At 41.6% G+C, this 14,035-nt stretch overlaps 1 protein-coding gene across 3 annotated transcripts in view; it reads right to left on the bottom strand.

Moving 5' to 3' along the window:
- Sh2d4b (SH2 domain containing 4B) overlaps positions 1-14,035 on the bottom strand; it is a 90,754-nt gene that overhangs the window by 22,080 nt on the left and 54,639 nt on the right. For 2 of the 3 annotated variants that reach the window (XM_052734376.1, XM_052734377.1), the window contains exons 5-6: positions 11,644-11,860; positions 8,781-8,905 (exon numbers count right to left, since the gene is read on the bottom strand). In XM_052734376.1, the coding sequence (XP_052590336.1) occupies positions 8,781-8,905; positions 11,644-11,860 (342 nt within the window). Of the gene's footprint in view, positions 1-8,780; positions 8,909-11,643; positions 11,861-14,035 lie in introns of all 3 variants that reach the window. The other variant, XM_052734375.1, reaches the window with a different exon arrangement.

Consider the following 14,035-nt stretch of genomic DNA (forward strand, 5'->3'; position numbering starts at 1 on the left):
TACCTTTTTCTCCGTGGAAATAGAAAGTAAAACTAAAGATAAATTCCTTTTCCCTAGCTGGATGTCTGAAGGCAATATGGATGACCAATAGCTCTATGGTTTTTAGTCACTGCTGAGTATGTGCAGGTAGTGTTTCTATTAATATGGAAAGAGCACAGGTTTCATTAAGTTGTACCAAGTGACCTTTCTTGAATGGATTATTCAAGACAGTCTATTGTAGTAATATTTTATTTGGGCTCTAACAAATAAAGTTTGCCTGGAGATCAGAGTGCAGAGCTAGCCACTAGTTAACCATAGAGGTCAGGCAGTGGGGGCACATGCCTTTAATCCCAGCACTAGGAATGTGGAATAATAATATAAGGCAGGAGGAGACAGGAGCTCAGCCCTTTTAGCTCTGAGGATTTGGTAGAGGTAAGAAGTCTCTATAGTGGCTGGCTCCTTTACCTCTCTGATCTTTCAGCATTTACCCCTATATCTGACTCTAGGTTTTTATTATTAAGACCAATTAAAATTCGCGCTACATCTAGCACCCAATGTGGGGCAGGAACTCATGAAAAAAGTTGCTTGCCTGTAGCTTTGCACAGGCTGGAGCTGCATGTGCCTGGAGTCACTGCCCCACCGGCTAGGTTCTCCTCTCTTTTTTCCCTAAGCCTCTGAGCAAGTTTGGGATTTTTCTATTACAGCCTCTCTACAACAAACTCAACACACAGGCATTTGGGCTCCAAATGCTGCAGGAGTTAGCTGCTTTTTCACATTTCCCCACGCAGACAGATGGCTCTTTGGCTTCTTCTCTCCCAGTGGGTTGTGGGCTTTCCCTGGACCCTTTCCTTGGGCTGATGCCAAATTTGGTATCTGCCTTGACAACCCACTCAGGCTTCTACTGTTCTACACAGCAGCAGTCAACCTCACATCTTCACCATCGTCATCACATCATCAGCAGATTTGGTGAGACAATTGGGATTTCTTAAAGGGATGAATTAGTTAAAAAAAAAAAGATAGAGAGAGAGTTTTTCCCATGTTAAAAAATGGGAAACACTATTACAATGGAGGAAATTACGTCTTTGTAAGATAATACACTGGTCAGTTTGAAAATGAACAATTAAATGAGAAGATAATTAATTTAGATGGGATTTATGTAATGTCAATTATAAACATTATTGATTTTATCATTTTTTGTTTTATCACTAAAAAATTGGTTAATATGAGTGCTAAATACAAATTTTAGAAAAACTTATTAAAACAGATCATAGAGATATTCATACCCAGACAGAGGAATTTAAAGGAGAACCAATCTCATTGTTGTATTATAAGATTAGAGAGGAACAGCCTAAGGTTTTCCAACAAACAACTTTAATTTATCCAGTAACCTTATAGGAATTGCCAAATGATAGATAGCCCCACAAATGGGTATGGACTGATTAGACTCCTGTGGGAATGTTAGATTTAAGGAGATTTAAGGAAGTGATAGTCTCATATGGCATGCATTCACCTTTTGTCAAGCAGATGTTAAACTTGTGGTCAACTTGTAATAGAATTGTCCCACAAGACTGAAGAGACTTGGTTACAGCAGTCTTGGAGACAGGTCCTCAGTTATAGTGGAGGACCTGGTAGAAAGACTAAGACCATTGAACAATGAAGTAGGGCTAGAGGTATCAAAATCTCCCAAGACCAACTTCTTGGAGAGGGAGATTATGATAATGTACAAAGGCAATCTCTCTATGGTGAGCACACCTTTGCTTTGCTACACAACAGCCTTGAATGCTTCAGGCAGAATTGAAGAAATAGGAAAAAAAAATTGAGTCATTCACCATAGTTATACAAGACCCAAAAGAAAACTTCACTGATTTCTTAAAAAGACTGACTTCAGCTGTAAATAGAATGATAGCAAATTCAGAAGCTAGACAAATAATAATTGAATCTTTGGCTTTGAAAATGCTAATGCACAATGCAAAAGGGTAATTAGGCCATTAAAGGCAAGATCAGCACCCTTAGAAGAATGGATCCGAGATACAGTCGATATTGAATCTCATAACCATAATGATACTTGGATAGGAGAGATAATTTCCAGAGGTTTGAAGAAAAATTGAATTGTCAGGTGTTTCAATTGCAGTAAACAAGGTCACCTAAAAAGGGACTGTAAACAAGGTATTTCTAGAAACAAAGTTTTTTCTAAGAATAATCACAGCAGAATGCAGAAGATGTGGTAAAGGCAGACATTGGACTAATGAATATAGATCAACAAGGGACAGTCAAGGTAACCCTTTGCCTCACAGGCTCCCATATCAAATTCGGTTCAGTAATTTCCTGACATCATGGAGGAAACTCCTTCCAAGAGCAATTAAAAAAACCTAATGCCTATTGCAGCATATATATATATATATATATATATATATATATATATATATATATATATATATATATATATAAATTTCTCTGGAAGATAGAACAGCTTTAGCAAATAAAACAAAAAAATTTCAGGAAAAACCATAAATCAAAATTGATAAAAATTAGATTTGAACAAGAGAGACCTCTTGATTAAAAGAGGTGGTAGGTAGTGCATCAAACAGCATGGCTGTTCAATCTAAACTAACCTATAAAACTAACAAATGCTTTTCATTTGATCAGATATAACTTGCTATAAGGGAACTTCCCCAAAATTAGGTTTGGGGAAGGGTTTTGTTTTTGTCTTTTCAGGAGAATGAAAGCATCCAGCTACACACACACACACACACACACACACACACACACACACACACACACACACAAGTCCCAAGAAAAAGAATAAATTGGCCTATTGATATATCATATTTTCAACAGGATAAAATTTCATAAATCTTCTCAACTGTTTTTTTTCTGCTTTTCTCCACAGACACATAACGCAAAATGTGTTCTTTAGTCCCAGTTCAATTAAAAATTAAAGCTGGCTTTAGAGTTATAGTGTGGCTCTCTCCTTCTCTAAGCCCAAGCATGCTTGTTAAAGTAAAATCCAAAATCTCTGTCTCATGTCAGAAGAGGTACCTGATATGGGGCAGAAGAAAAACAAAAATTAAGGAATTATTTTATTGCCATTAATTTCATAATCCTTTGGTTTTATTTTGACTCTTTAAAATTTTTTCATGGGGGTAAGGCTAGAGGGGAGGGAGGAAGAAGGAGAGGGGGATCTGTGATTGGTATGTAAAATGAATAAAAAATTCCTTAATAAAAAAGCTTTTTCATAATCTATGAATATTATCTCAAAATTTATAATATATATATTAACTTTTTGTCATGATACTAGTTGTCATATAGAATACTAATTAATTTCATAAAAAGACTTCATCTAGCTTCCTGTGCATGATTTCAGGTTTGAGTCTCTATCAGGTAACTAGGAATTAAGTTTTTTGTACTCTGGGTGTACATAACAAATATTGATCCTTTAACCTCTTCAAGATCTGCTGCATATGACATTTAAAATGTTTAAGTTTTCTGCAGTGAACCAAAACCAAGACTAACAGTGATCTTTGAAGTCTCCAAAAGGAGGATGGGACCCCACAACAACAATTCCACCAGGATTATAACACCACTAAGCTGAAAAATACCACCTAAAAACCAGCTTTGTACTACAAACTGCTCAGGACAATTTTGAGGTGGCTAGCTGAGATGACCCAGCCTCACAGATTACTCTAGCCAAGACTTGAGACAAGCCCTACACTTTTCCATTATGCAGAGACTGGACAAAAAAAATGATCAGCTACCTCTCCCAGGACTTGACAATTAACCCAATTTTTTCTTTTCAGGATCCCCTAAATATGCCATCACTGCCAGACAGCAGGAAGTTATTTTAAGAAAATGACACCCATACTCCCAAGAAGTTGGGTAGGTGTTTTTTGGTTGTTCAGTGGGTTATGGATATTTGTCATCATTTAGGGTGGTTGGTTACAAGTTATTAGTAATGGTCAGTAAAAAGCTGGAAAAAAGAGATTAGATTCAGGGTTCTTGTTTTAAAAAGAAAAAAGGGGATATAAATATGATAGGATAAAAGGGTAGATTATTGAATCTACTTTTAAAAAGCAACTACTTGTTTTAAATATTTTACATTGATATGTATCTTTGTATATTGACACAAATTTGAGATATTTTTTAGAACATACTGTACATACATTTCTAATCTTGTTCAAGGTATTGTACCTAAACAGCTCCTTTAACAATGTAATGTAAATTTCTAGTCCTTAAAAGTTATTATTACAAACTATTTAGGATAATAAAGAAATGCAGGTTAGTTGTTAGTCACCTATTACAATCAAACTTGCAGACATGTTAGGTATGTTTTCAAGGTCAAACAGAGATATATCTTAGGTAGACAGGTGGTCTTCAAATACTTCAGAGTTCTACAGAATATGGCATTTAAGATGTTTTAATAACATTAGTTCTTTTTTTAATGACAATGAGACATGTCTGCTCCTGGCAGCACCAATCTACTTTGGAGAAGATGATGGGCATCAAAGAAGCTCTACATGGAATTTACTTTCTTTGTGGCAAAGGTAAGCCACTGGGAAAGAAAGTGCTCTTGCCTTGACTACTGAAAGTATGCTGTCCAAATTGGACAAGCAAGACACAAAAGAAAATGACTGCAGAACCTTGCCAAGACAAAGTAGGACAGTCCTTCAGAAAATCCTGCTTCACAGATGAGTCTGTCAGCTATGCTAGGCTGGTAGGCTGAAGATGGATGCCTCAATGTCACAGAGGAACTTTGGGTGACTGTCCAGGCAGCCAGCTGTTTGGAAGTTGCTTGCTTGCACTTCCTGCTTACTTTGGTAATATTTCTCTCTCAAGTCTGATGGAGTTGAAGACTTTATAGTTGTAGTTATAGTCTTGCTTGTTACCATATTCAAAAAAGAAATTCAATAAAGGGGTGTAAAGTATATAGGATTGAGAGACATTAAAAGATAGTTTTGGTAGTACAAATTAGAATAAAAAGTAAATTAGGTACAACCTTTTGAACTCACCAAAATAGGATAGATAATGGAGTATTTTCTCTGAATTTGTCAAATGTTTATAGACTAGACATTGTTAATGTATTTATGGCCTGTATATATTGCATATAGTTATTGTACTTATTGCATACAGCTTTTCTTATTAGTTATAATCTTCTTTTTGTTTTAGACAAAAAGGGGGAGATGTGGTGATATTTTATTTGGGCTTTAACAAACAAAGTTTGCCTATAGATCAGAGTACAGCACTAGCTACCAGTTAACCATAGAGGCCAGGCAGTGGCACATGCCTTTAATCCCAGCACTAGGGAGGTAGAGATAGTAATATAAGGCAGGAGGAGATAGGAGCTCAACCATATTTGGTCTTCAGTAGAGGTAAAAAGTCTCTCTAGTGGCTGACTCCTTTACTTCTCTGATCTTTCAGCATTTACCCCTATTTCTGACTCTGGGTTTTTATTGTTAAGACCAATTAGAATTTGCACTACAGTTTACCTAATGAAAGAGACAAAGCCAGTCTCTGTACACAAAAATAAAAATTGAAACACTCTAAGACCTTCCCAAAAAATGATAAATTTGATCACTTGAACTTGCCTTCTCCACTGGCTACCAGAATCACATCTGAGCACCCAGAAGAGCCACCAAACCCCTGCTTAATGGAACATTTGAGCTGTACTTTGCACCTACCTGAGATAACATAAGCTACTTCCATGATGATAATAATGTACATATGAGGGGGGGAAGGTGGTGGCCCAAATCAGGGGATCCACCAAGGTCTTCAGACCATACAATATGAGAGAAGGCACTGAGTCTCTGGGACCAGGTCCAGGGGCACATGGCCAGGTCACCCATGAGTGTTGACTGTGCTTTCTCTGGGCCATGAAAAGCCACTCCATGATTTTGCTGAATATGTGGAAGCCTAAGAGAAAGAAGATTCCCAAAAGTGGCAAGTAGCTATAAGAGCCTATTTATTATTCAAAACTCTCAACCACACCATAAACACCAGACACGGCTGCCTCTGGCCAATGATACCTCTATGCACAATCACAGCAAGTGTCTGTTCCATTCAGAAACTTTGGAACTACTGTATGACCCACTAATTCTTTCCTTTCCCTCTGCCATGAAACCATCAGATTTTATGAAACCAGAAACCAATAGAAACAAGACTTCAATCTGATGCCTAGATGTCTATAATTAACTTCTAACAAGCATAAGACAGAAGTATGAAATAACCCTTAGTTGGTAATAGCCACTGAGTTTTTGGGTGCCTATGTTCTGAGATGCAACAAAGCCTACATACATATGTGATGAACACAGTAGGGATGTCATAGTGGTCTTCTAGAAGTCAACAAGAATGGTGGTAGTGGAAGACGGCAAACTTTTCTTGGCTGTGTTTCAGCACCTGACCTCTGGGCAGTTGGAAGGCAGAGGTGACATGTGAACACACAGGTGCCTAAGACATGGATCCTGCCCCTGTTGAACATATCACCAATTAGAAAAACAAGGCATCCCTCTCTTGTGCCACTCTGGGTTGTCAGATTATTACTAGGCACTGTAGTAGGGGAGAATCATACAGCTGCCAGGGCCCAGTGCTGAGTATCAAGAGATATTATTTAGGACTGGAAAGTCTAACTCTGACAGCTTGTGCCCACCTTTGGCCATTTCTCCACAGATGCCTACCAGGGCAGGCACTGAGGAAAATAGGCCAGGCCCTTAGCTTTCCAAACTTACATTCATATAGGAGACAGACAATGAACATTAAGAAAAATACTAATGATATAAGGGAGCTATTTAAGAATGACACAAGACAAATTGACAGAGCTTGAATAAAGTAGGCTTTGGAAAAAGATCCAGGAAAGGCCTCTGAGAGGAGCAGATATTGCAGATGAAAAGTAAACTGTATCTGTCAAGCAAAGAGCTGGGGAGAGACAGCAAAGGCAGGCACCATAATCACAAGGACAAGGGCCTGAGCTGGAGAGGAGGGTGCCTCACTTAGGAACAGAAGAAAAGGCAGAGCTCTGGGCAAGGTGGGCACAGATGGTTGACTTAAAGTTGGTGTGGGGAATTATGTGTCACCTGAGCCTTGTGATTCAGAACAGGGTTTAGAGGGGCTTTTTGTTTTGGTTTGGTTTTTGGTTTTTGAGTATATAAAGGGAAGTGGGGGATAACACAGCAGAGAAATGATGGGATCTGACTAAAGAGTTCCAAAATGCTTTGTGAAGGATGAGCCACAAAGAAGACAGAGCAGTGAGGACACTTCCAAGGCCTGGAATGGAAGCGCCATCACCTGTATGACCTTCAGAGACCTTCAATACTGCATTTCAGCTGCCTGCTGCCTACAACTCAGAGTTCATATGCTCTTTGGGCTCCAGCAGGCTAATGTAAAGGTGTAGAGAGCTTTGCTCAATTAGCACATTTTCCTGCTAAGCATTTCTGGTGCCTCCCCAGAGCTGGTGCCATGGCCAGGACATACCCATGAGGGCCTTCTTCTGCCAGCAGTGAATCCACTGTCAAGGTACTAGATTCTACACTCGAATGACACAGGCTCGTCCCTCCACGTAGATAGAATTGAGAGTACATAGAAGCTGGTCTGGAATAGAAGGCAGTTTATCACCAAGACAAACACACAAGAAATACAGGCTAAGACAAAGGCTCTTCCATCCACCAGGAGATTTGACAATAGGGGAGAAGGTGCAGGCAAAGGTAATAACTGTGGCAGGGAAGTTGGTTCTGACCAGAGAAACCCCAAGCTCTCCTAACCTGAGCTAAGTGGTGCTTAGGGAAGGAAGGCTCGGGGAGCAAGACCAAGTTGCAGAGACTTGATGGTCTGGGCCAGACTGATGGATTATAAGAGTTCACATAAGCAGAGAGCAGACCCTCCTAGACTATCCAGGCCTCAGTTAACCTGCTAGCTGGCCAGAGGACCATTAGTGAGCTCAGTCAAGATCATGTAACCTAAGCTAGAACTGCCCAGCCAATTCAGACACACGTGAAGAAATAATAAAGGTCTACTTGCTTTAAGGTACAGTGCCTTGAAGTGTTTGTTATGCAGTGATAGCTAACTGATGCTGAGGGAACTCAAAGCCAGTAGCAAGTCTTTAGCAAGTCTCTGATGACGCCATAGCCCTATTTGTTACCCTACTTGAAGCAATTGCATATTCGGATCACTAGACTGAGGCTATAGCCCTTGTGATTCATTCTTGGAGTTAACTTTACACATCATCTAGTATCTTTTGAAAACTCCCTCCTGTCTTTGAGCCTTGGTTCCTTATCTGTAATAAAGGAATTGAAGGATTTCTAAACAGCCTCCTAGTCTGATACATTTGAGTGACTCTGAACTCTTCATTCATCCATCTGTCATCTAACCAAAAAGGATTTTTTTTTTTCAGAGCCAACAGTCTGCAGTGATGTGGCTATGGCTAAGAACAGAGTTGCAGAATCAAGCACACAAGATGTTGGACCTGATCCCCAGTAGCCTGGGACCAGTAGCCTGAGACTCACTGTCTTATGAGTACAAGGACAGAACCTTGTCAGTGACTTGACAATCAAAGAGGCTAAGTGGTGACAGCAGTGAGTGAGACTCAAATTCACAACTGTCCAGAAGACAGAGGGGATGCATGACTAGTATCCCAGTGACTCTGGACTCTAGGACTCTTGTCAAAAGTATTGGGGGCAGAATCGAGGCAGCATGGACGCCCAAGTCCTCCACACCCCTGATTACAGCCATCCTCCAAGACCTCCAAGACTTCTTCCATTTGAGAAAGAGTTGGACATGTCAACATCATCTGCCATGGGGCCGAGAAAGTATACTACCATGAAACCAGGGAGCAATGGACTTGGTGTTCCTCTCGAAGCCTGCTCGGCGAGGCAGCTGTTCCTCCTTGAACCAGCGCACAATGACTTCTCTGGAGAGTGGACGTAGAGGACGCTCCCAGGTTCTGCTGGGAAGAAAGAGAGTAAAGTGGAGGTTGAGGGGAATAAATCAGAGAGGAGGAAGAGAAGAAAGAAAAGGATACGGAGGAAAAAAGGAGGAAGTTGAGTGGGAAGAGATGGCTCAGCAAGTATAGGCACTTGCTGCCAAGTCAGACCATGTGAGTTTGAACCCAGGGACCCACATGCAGAGAACTGACTCTCACAGATTGTTCTCTGACCTCCATATGCATGGTCTAGCATGTATATGTGTACATATACACACACTAAATAAATGAATAAGTAAAGTTTTAAAAGCATAGAAGGGGGAGATACTTCTGACTCTGCTTCCAGATTCAGAAAACACATAAGAAATTTATCTTATAAAAATCGAGCATTTAAAAAATTCAAGCATTTCTGCATGCAAGAAAATTCTACCTCCAAAAATAAAAAAAAAATAATTGACAAATTGAGAAAAAGGATGTGTCACAATTTTTCCCTAACTTAGGGAGTTCCTAGAGATGGATCAAGAGAACATAGATCACACAGTAAAAGGGTGACTGGACAAGAGAAGAGAAGGAAATACTGTGGCCCTTCAACATATATGAAATGTTTAGTCTGGCCCATAGACATATGTGAGTATTTCAATTTACTCCAAGACATATTTTCTTACACAAAACAAGATTGGCAACATCATGGGCCAGGCTAAAGGATGTGAAGATACAAACATTGATAGCAGCCCTGTGCAGGGCCAGCAAATTTCCAAAACACACAGCCCTTGAATAAAGACCCTACTTGGGAGAATATCTTTGTAGATCATGGTTGCCCAATATAAAATTAATTTCCACGAGTTTATACACACAGGACCTGGTTGATGATTGCAAAAGATGTGAAGTAGCAATGCCCACTGAGAGAGTCCCTGATAACTAATAGCAAATCTATACCGCAGAACACAGACAGCCTTTAAAGAAAAGAGGAGAAATAAGGTTGGTTTGGGTTTTTGTTTGTTTTGTTTTGTTTTGTTTTTTAATGTTGGCAAGTGTACAAAGAAGTCCAGGGGTTGGGATGGTGTATTGTAGAATATTATTTTAAGATGTGTTATATTTGTTTATGCTGTGGAACATTTGTTGAATGATGCAAAGATGTGTTTCATTCTTTTATGTTGCATTTGTATAACTCTGTGAAGCTGTGTTACTGTTCCTGTCTAAAACACCTGATGGTCTAATAAAGAACTAAACAGCCAATAGCGAAGCAGGAGAAAGGATAGGTAGGGCTGTCAAGCAGATAGAATAAATAGAAAGAGAAATCTGCATGGAAAATAAGAAAGAGCAAGAGAACAAGGAGAGGAGGAGGAAAGGATCCAGCCACCCAGCTACCCAACCAGCAACAGAGAAAGAAAGAAAGAAAGAAAGAAAGAAAGAAAGAAAGAAAGAAAGAAAGAAAGAAAGAAAGAAATAGGAAAAGGTAAAAGCCCAGAGGCAAAAAGTAGAAGAGATAATTTAAAGTTAAGAAAAGCTGGCAAGAAACAAGCCAAGCTAAGGCCAGGCATTTTTAATTAAGAATAAGCCTCCATGTGTGTTTTATTTGGGAGTTAGGTGGGGGGCCCTCCAAAGAGCAAAAGCAAACAACAACAATGGGTAAGTTAAGAAGCTAAGAACAGGCCAGGGGTTGGTGGCACATGCCTTTAATCCCAGCACTTGGGAGGCAGAGCCAGGCGGATCTCTGAGAGTTCGAGGCCACCCTAGTCTACAGAGTGAGATCCAGGACAGACACCAAAACTACACAGAGAAACTCTGTCTCCAAAAACCAAAAAAAAAAAAAAAAAAAAAGAGAAGGAGAAGCAGCAGCAGCTAAGAACAGTATCTATGGAGGTGCTGTGAGCAGTACACAGGGAAGGAATCAAAGTTCTCTATACACACTATACCTTCTCATACCTTCTAGTTTGGGAACCACACACAATGAGGAAGGAAGGAAAGGGGAAAGTGAGAGGGGAGATGTGAAGGCCGAATCAGCTCTTGCTAGACTCCAGGGAAGAGGAGTCGGGGGTTATGAACAACCCCAAACTCCAATCAGAACAAAATTAAACAAACCACACTATCTGGGGATAAACTGATCCCTGAACATTCCCTGGAGATAAGGGAGCCACAGGAGCTTAATCTCACAGCTCCCATCCCCAGGGAAAAGGTGGTGCTGTAAGCATGGCTGAAGAAAGCCTGAAATAAGAGGCCAAATCCCAGGGCCAGCCCAGTCAGACAGCCTGAACGTGGAGAACCGAGTAACTTTGTGTCTTTGGCTTTGCCAGTCATACTTTGTCACTGAAGTGTCCTTGGCAAACAACCCTTCTAAGGACACAAATGTGTGCAAGGACTTCTCAATCTGCCCACACTAGTCTGCAAACCTGCTGTTCAAACTAGGTGCAAACCAGCTCCACCCACAGTTAGTTGCAGCCCTGGTTCCCAGCTACTGGAATATTTATCCCATCTAAGGGCTTTTATTGCAAGGTTTTGGCCAAGGCCAAGGAGTCTAAAACTATGGAAACATTTGATGCATTTGCATACGCAGATTTTGAGGATTAAACCTCTGAAAGGTTTAACCCCCAGAACTCCAAAGTTGTTAGAAAGGTCCAGAGCCCTATTTCTGCATTCTGTCTATTACATAGATTGGAATGCTAAAGCCTAAGGAGGGCAAATGACCAACAATTAAGAGACAGAGCCTGGGGAGAACCCATGGAGCTTGTCTCCTGTGTCCACAGCCCATCCTCACATACCTGTCAGGTCCTGTGAGGGATGATGGTGGACTTGTGCATGGAAGTTGATGGTAGAGCCTTGCCTCCTGCTCATGGTTCTGGCCAAGTTCTTGGAACATGGTGCTTAGGCCAGCAACAGTGCCCTTCTGGATGGCACGGAGTGAGTGGCGCCGGTACTCATCCCGAGCTCGCTGGGCACGACGGCTCCTCTCTTCATCAGCTGCCTTGATTCTGCGCACTGAAAAAAAAGAACAGTATGGCTGGCCTTGACCCACAGCTCAAGCTGAACACTGGGAAAACGGAGACAGCACTGTACACAACTTACTTGGAATTCCATCATTTCTTAGGGCTGACTACCCAGAATACCAGAGACTACAGGAGGCTTGGCTCATCTAGGAATCACAAGGCATGCCCAGCCCCAAGATGGTAGGTTTATAGGAATCTTTTCATAATTGACATTTCATGGGCTAAAAACACTATCCTCTCTCCACCTTTCTGCTTTCCATGTCCCTCGATGGGGCTCTGACACAGCCAAGTAGCCTTGAGAAAATCACTGTGCATGTGTGTGTGTGTGTGTGTGTGTGTGTGTGTGTGTGTGTGTGTGTGTCCATGTTTGACTTTGTGTGTTTCTGTGTATCTTTTTATGTGTGTGTATGTGCATGTCCATGAGTGTGTGTGTATCTGTGTATGTGTGTGTGCATGTCTCTGTATGTTTGTGCATGTATGTGTATCTATATTTGTGTGTATGTGCATATCCATGTGTGGGTGTGGGTGTGGGTGGGTTTGCAGAGCTCCTAAAACTCCTAAGTTTGGGGGTTAAGAAAATAAAGACTGGCTCTCTGCTGCTCTCTGTTCCAGAGACAGCTGCATCTTCTCATGCAATGCCAGTCTTGTTCCTGAGACAGGCTGGTGAAGATCAGAGTGAACAGATTTGACTTTATTGGGCTCATGATTACCAGGGCTGCCTTCACATCTGGCAAAGTGAACACTGTTGCCATCAATGACACCTTCACTGACCTCAACTACATGGTCTACATGTTCCAGTATAACTCTACCCATGGCAAGTTCAACAGCACAGCCAAGGCTGAGAACAGACAGCTTGTCGTCAGCGGGAAGGCCGTCACCTTCTTCCAAGAGTAAGATCCCACCAACATCAAATGTCATGATGCTGGTGCTGAGTATGTTATGGAGTGTATTGGTGTCTTCACCACCATGGAGAAGGCTAGGGCCCACTTGAAGGATGGAGCCAAAAGAGTCATCATCTCTACCCCTTCTGCTGATGCCCCTATGTTTGTGATAGGTGTGAACCATGAGAAGTATGATAATTTACTCAAGATTTTCAGCAATGTTTCCTGCACCACCAACTGCTTAGGCCCCCTATCCAAGATCATCCATGACAACTTTGTCATTGTGGAGAAACTCATGACCACAGTCCATGCCATCACTGCCTCCCAGAAAACTGTGGATGGCCCCTCTGGGAAGCTGTGTTGTGATGGCCATGGGGCTGCCCAGAACACCATCCCTACCAAGGCTGCCAAGGCTGTGGCAAGATCATCCTAGAGCTGAATGGGAAGCTCACTGGGATGGCCTTCCATGTTCCTATACACAACATGTAGGTTTTGGATCTGACATGCCTCCTAGAGAAAGCTGCCAAGTATGATGACATCAAGAAGGTAGCAAAGCAGGCCTCTGAGGGCTCACTAAAGGGCATCCTGGGCTACTCTGAGGACCAGGTTGTCTCTGCAACTTCAACAGTGAAGGCCACTCTTCCACCTTTGATGCTGGGGCTAGCACTGCTCTCAATGACAACATGTAAAGCTCATTTCCTGGTATGGAAATGAATACAGCTACAGCAGCAGAGTGATGGACTTCATGGCCTACATGGCCTCCAAGGAGTACCAAGCCCTGGAAGTACCACCCAGCCCAGCAAGTACACGAGAGCAAGAAAGAGGCCCTTGGCTGCTGAGCAGTCCCTGTTCCAACTCAGCCCCTAACACTGAGAATCTCCCTCACAGTTTCCACCCCAGACCCCCAGAATAACAGGAGAGGCTTGGGAGCCCTACTATCTTGAATACCATCAATAAAGATTACTGTACCCACATTTTAAAAAAAGAAAAGAAAATGAAGAGCAAATAAAGTCTACTGGAGTCAATGGCTTCTGCCAGAACTGGTCATCCTAGAGTCTGACTGCTTCTCGCCAGACCTCTACCTGCCTCTAAAACCCAAGAGTTTTCAACAGAGGGCTCTGGAAGCTGGCCCTAAACTCCAAATTGTAAAATATTAGTGATTGCAATGGCCCTGGCAGACCACCTCCCTCTCCAAGTAGGAAAATCTTACTCCATCCATTCAACATGCTTCGCTGACATCTACAGCTTTCTAGAAACTGCACTTTGCCAGTATTTGGAGAAAACAG

This window comes from Peromyscus californicus, unplaced genomic scaffold (assembly GCF_007827085.1).
Source record: "Peromyscus californicus insignis strain IS unplaced genomic scaffold, ASM782708v3 Scaffold_12__1_contigs__length_115047231, whole genome shotgun sequence".
NCBI lineage: Eukaryota > Metazoa > Chordata > Mammalia > Rodentia > Cricetidae > Peromyscus > Peromyscus californicus.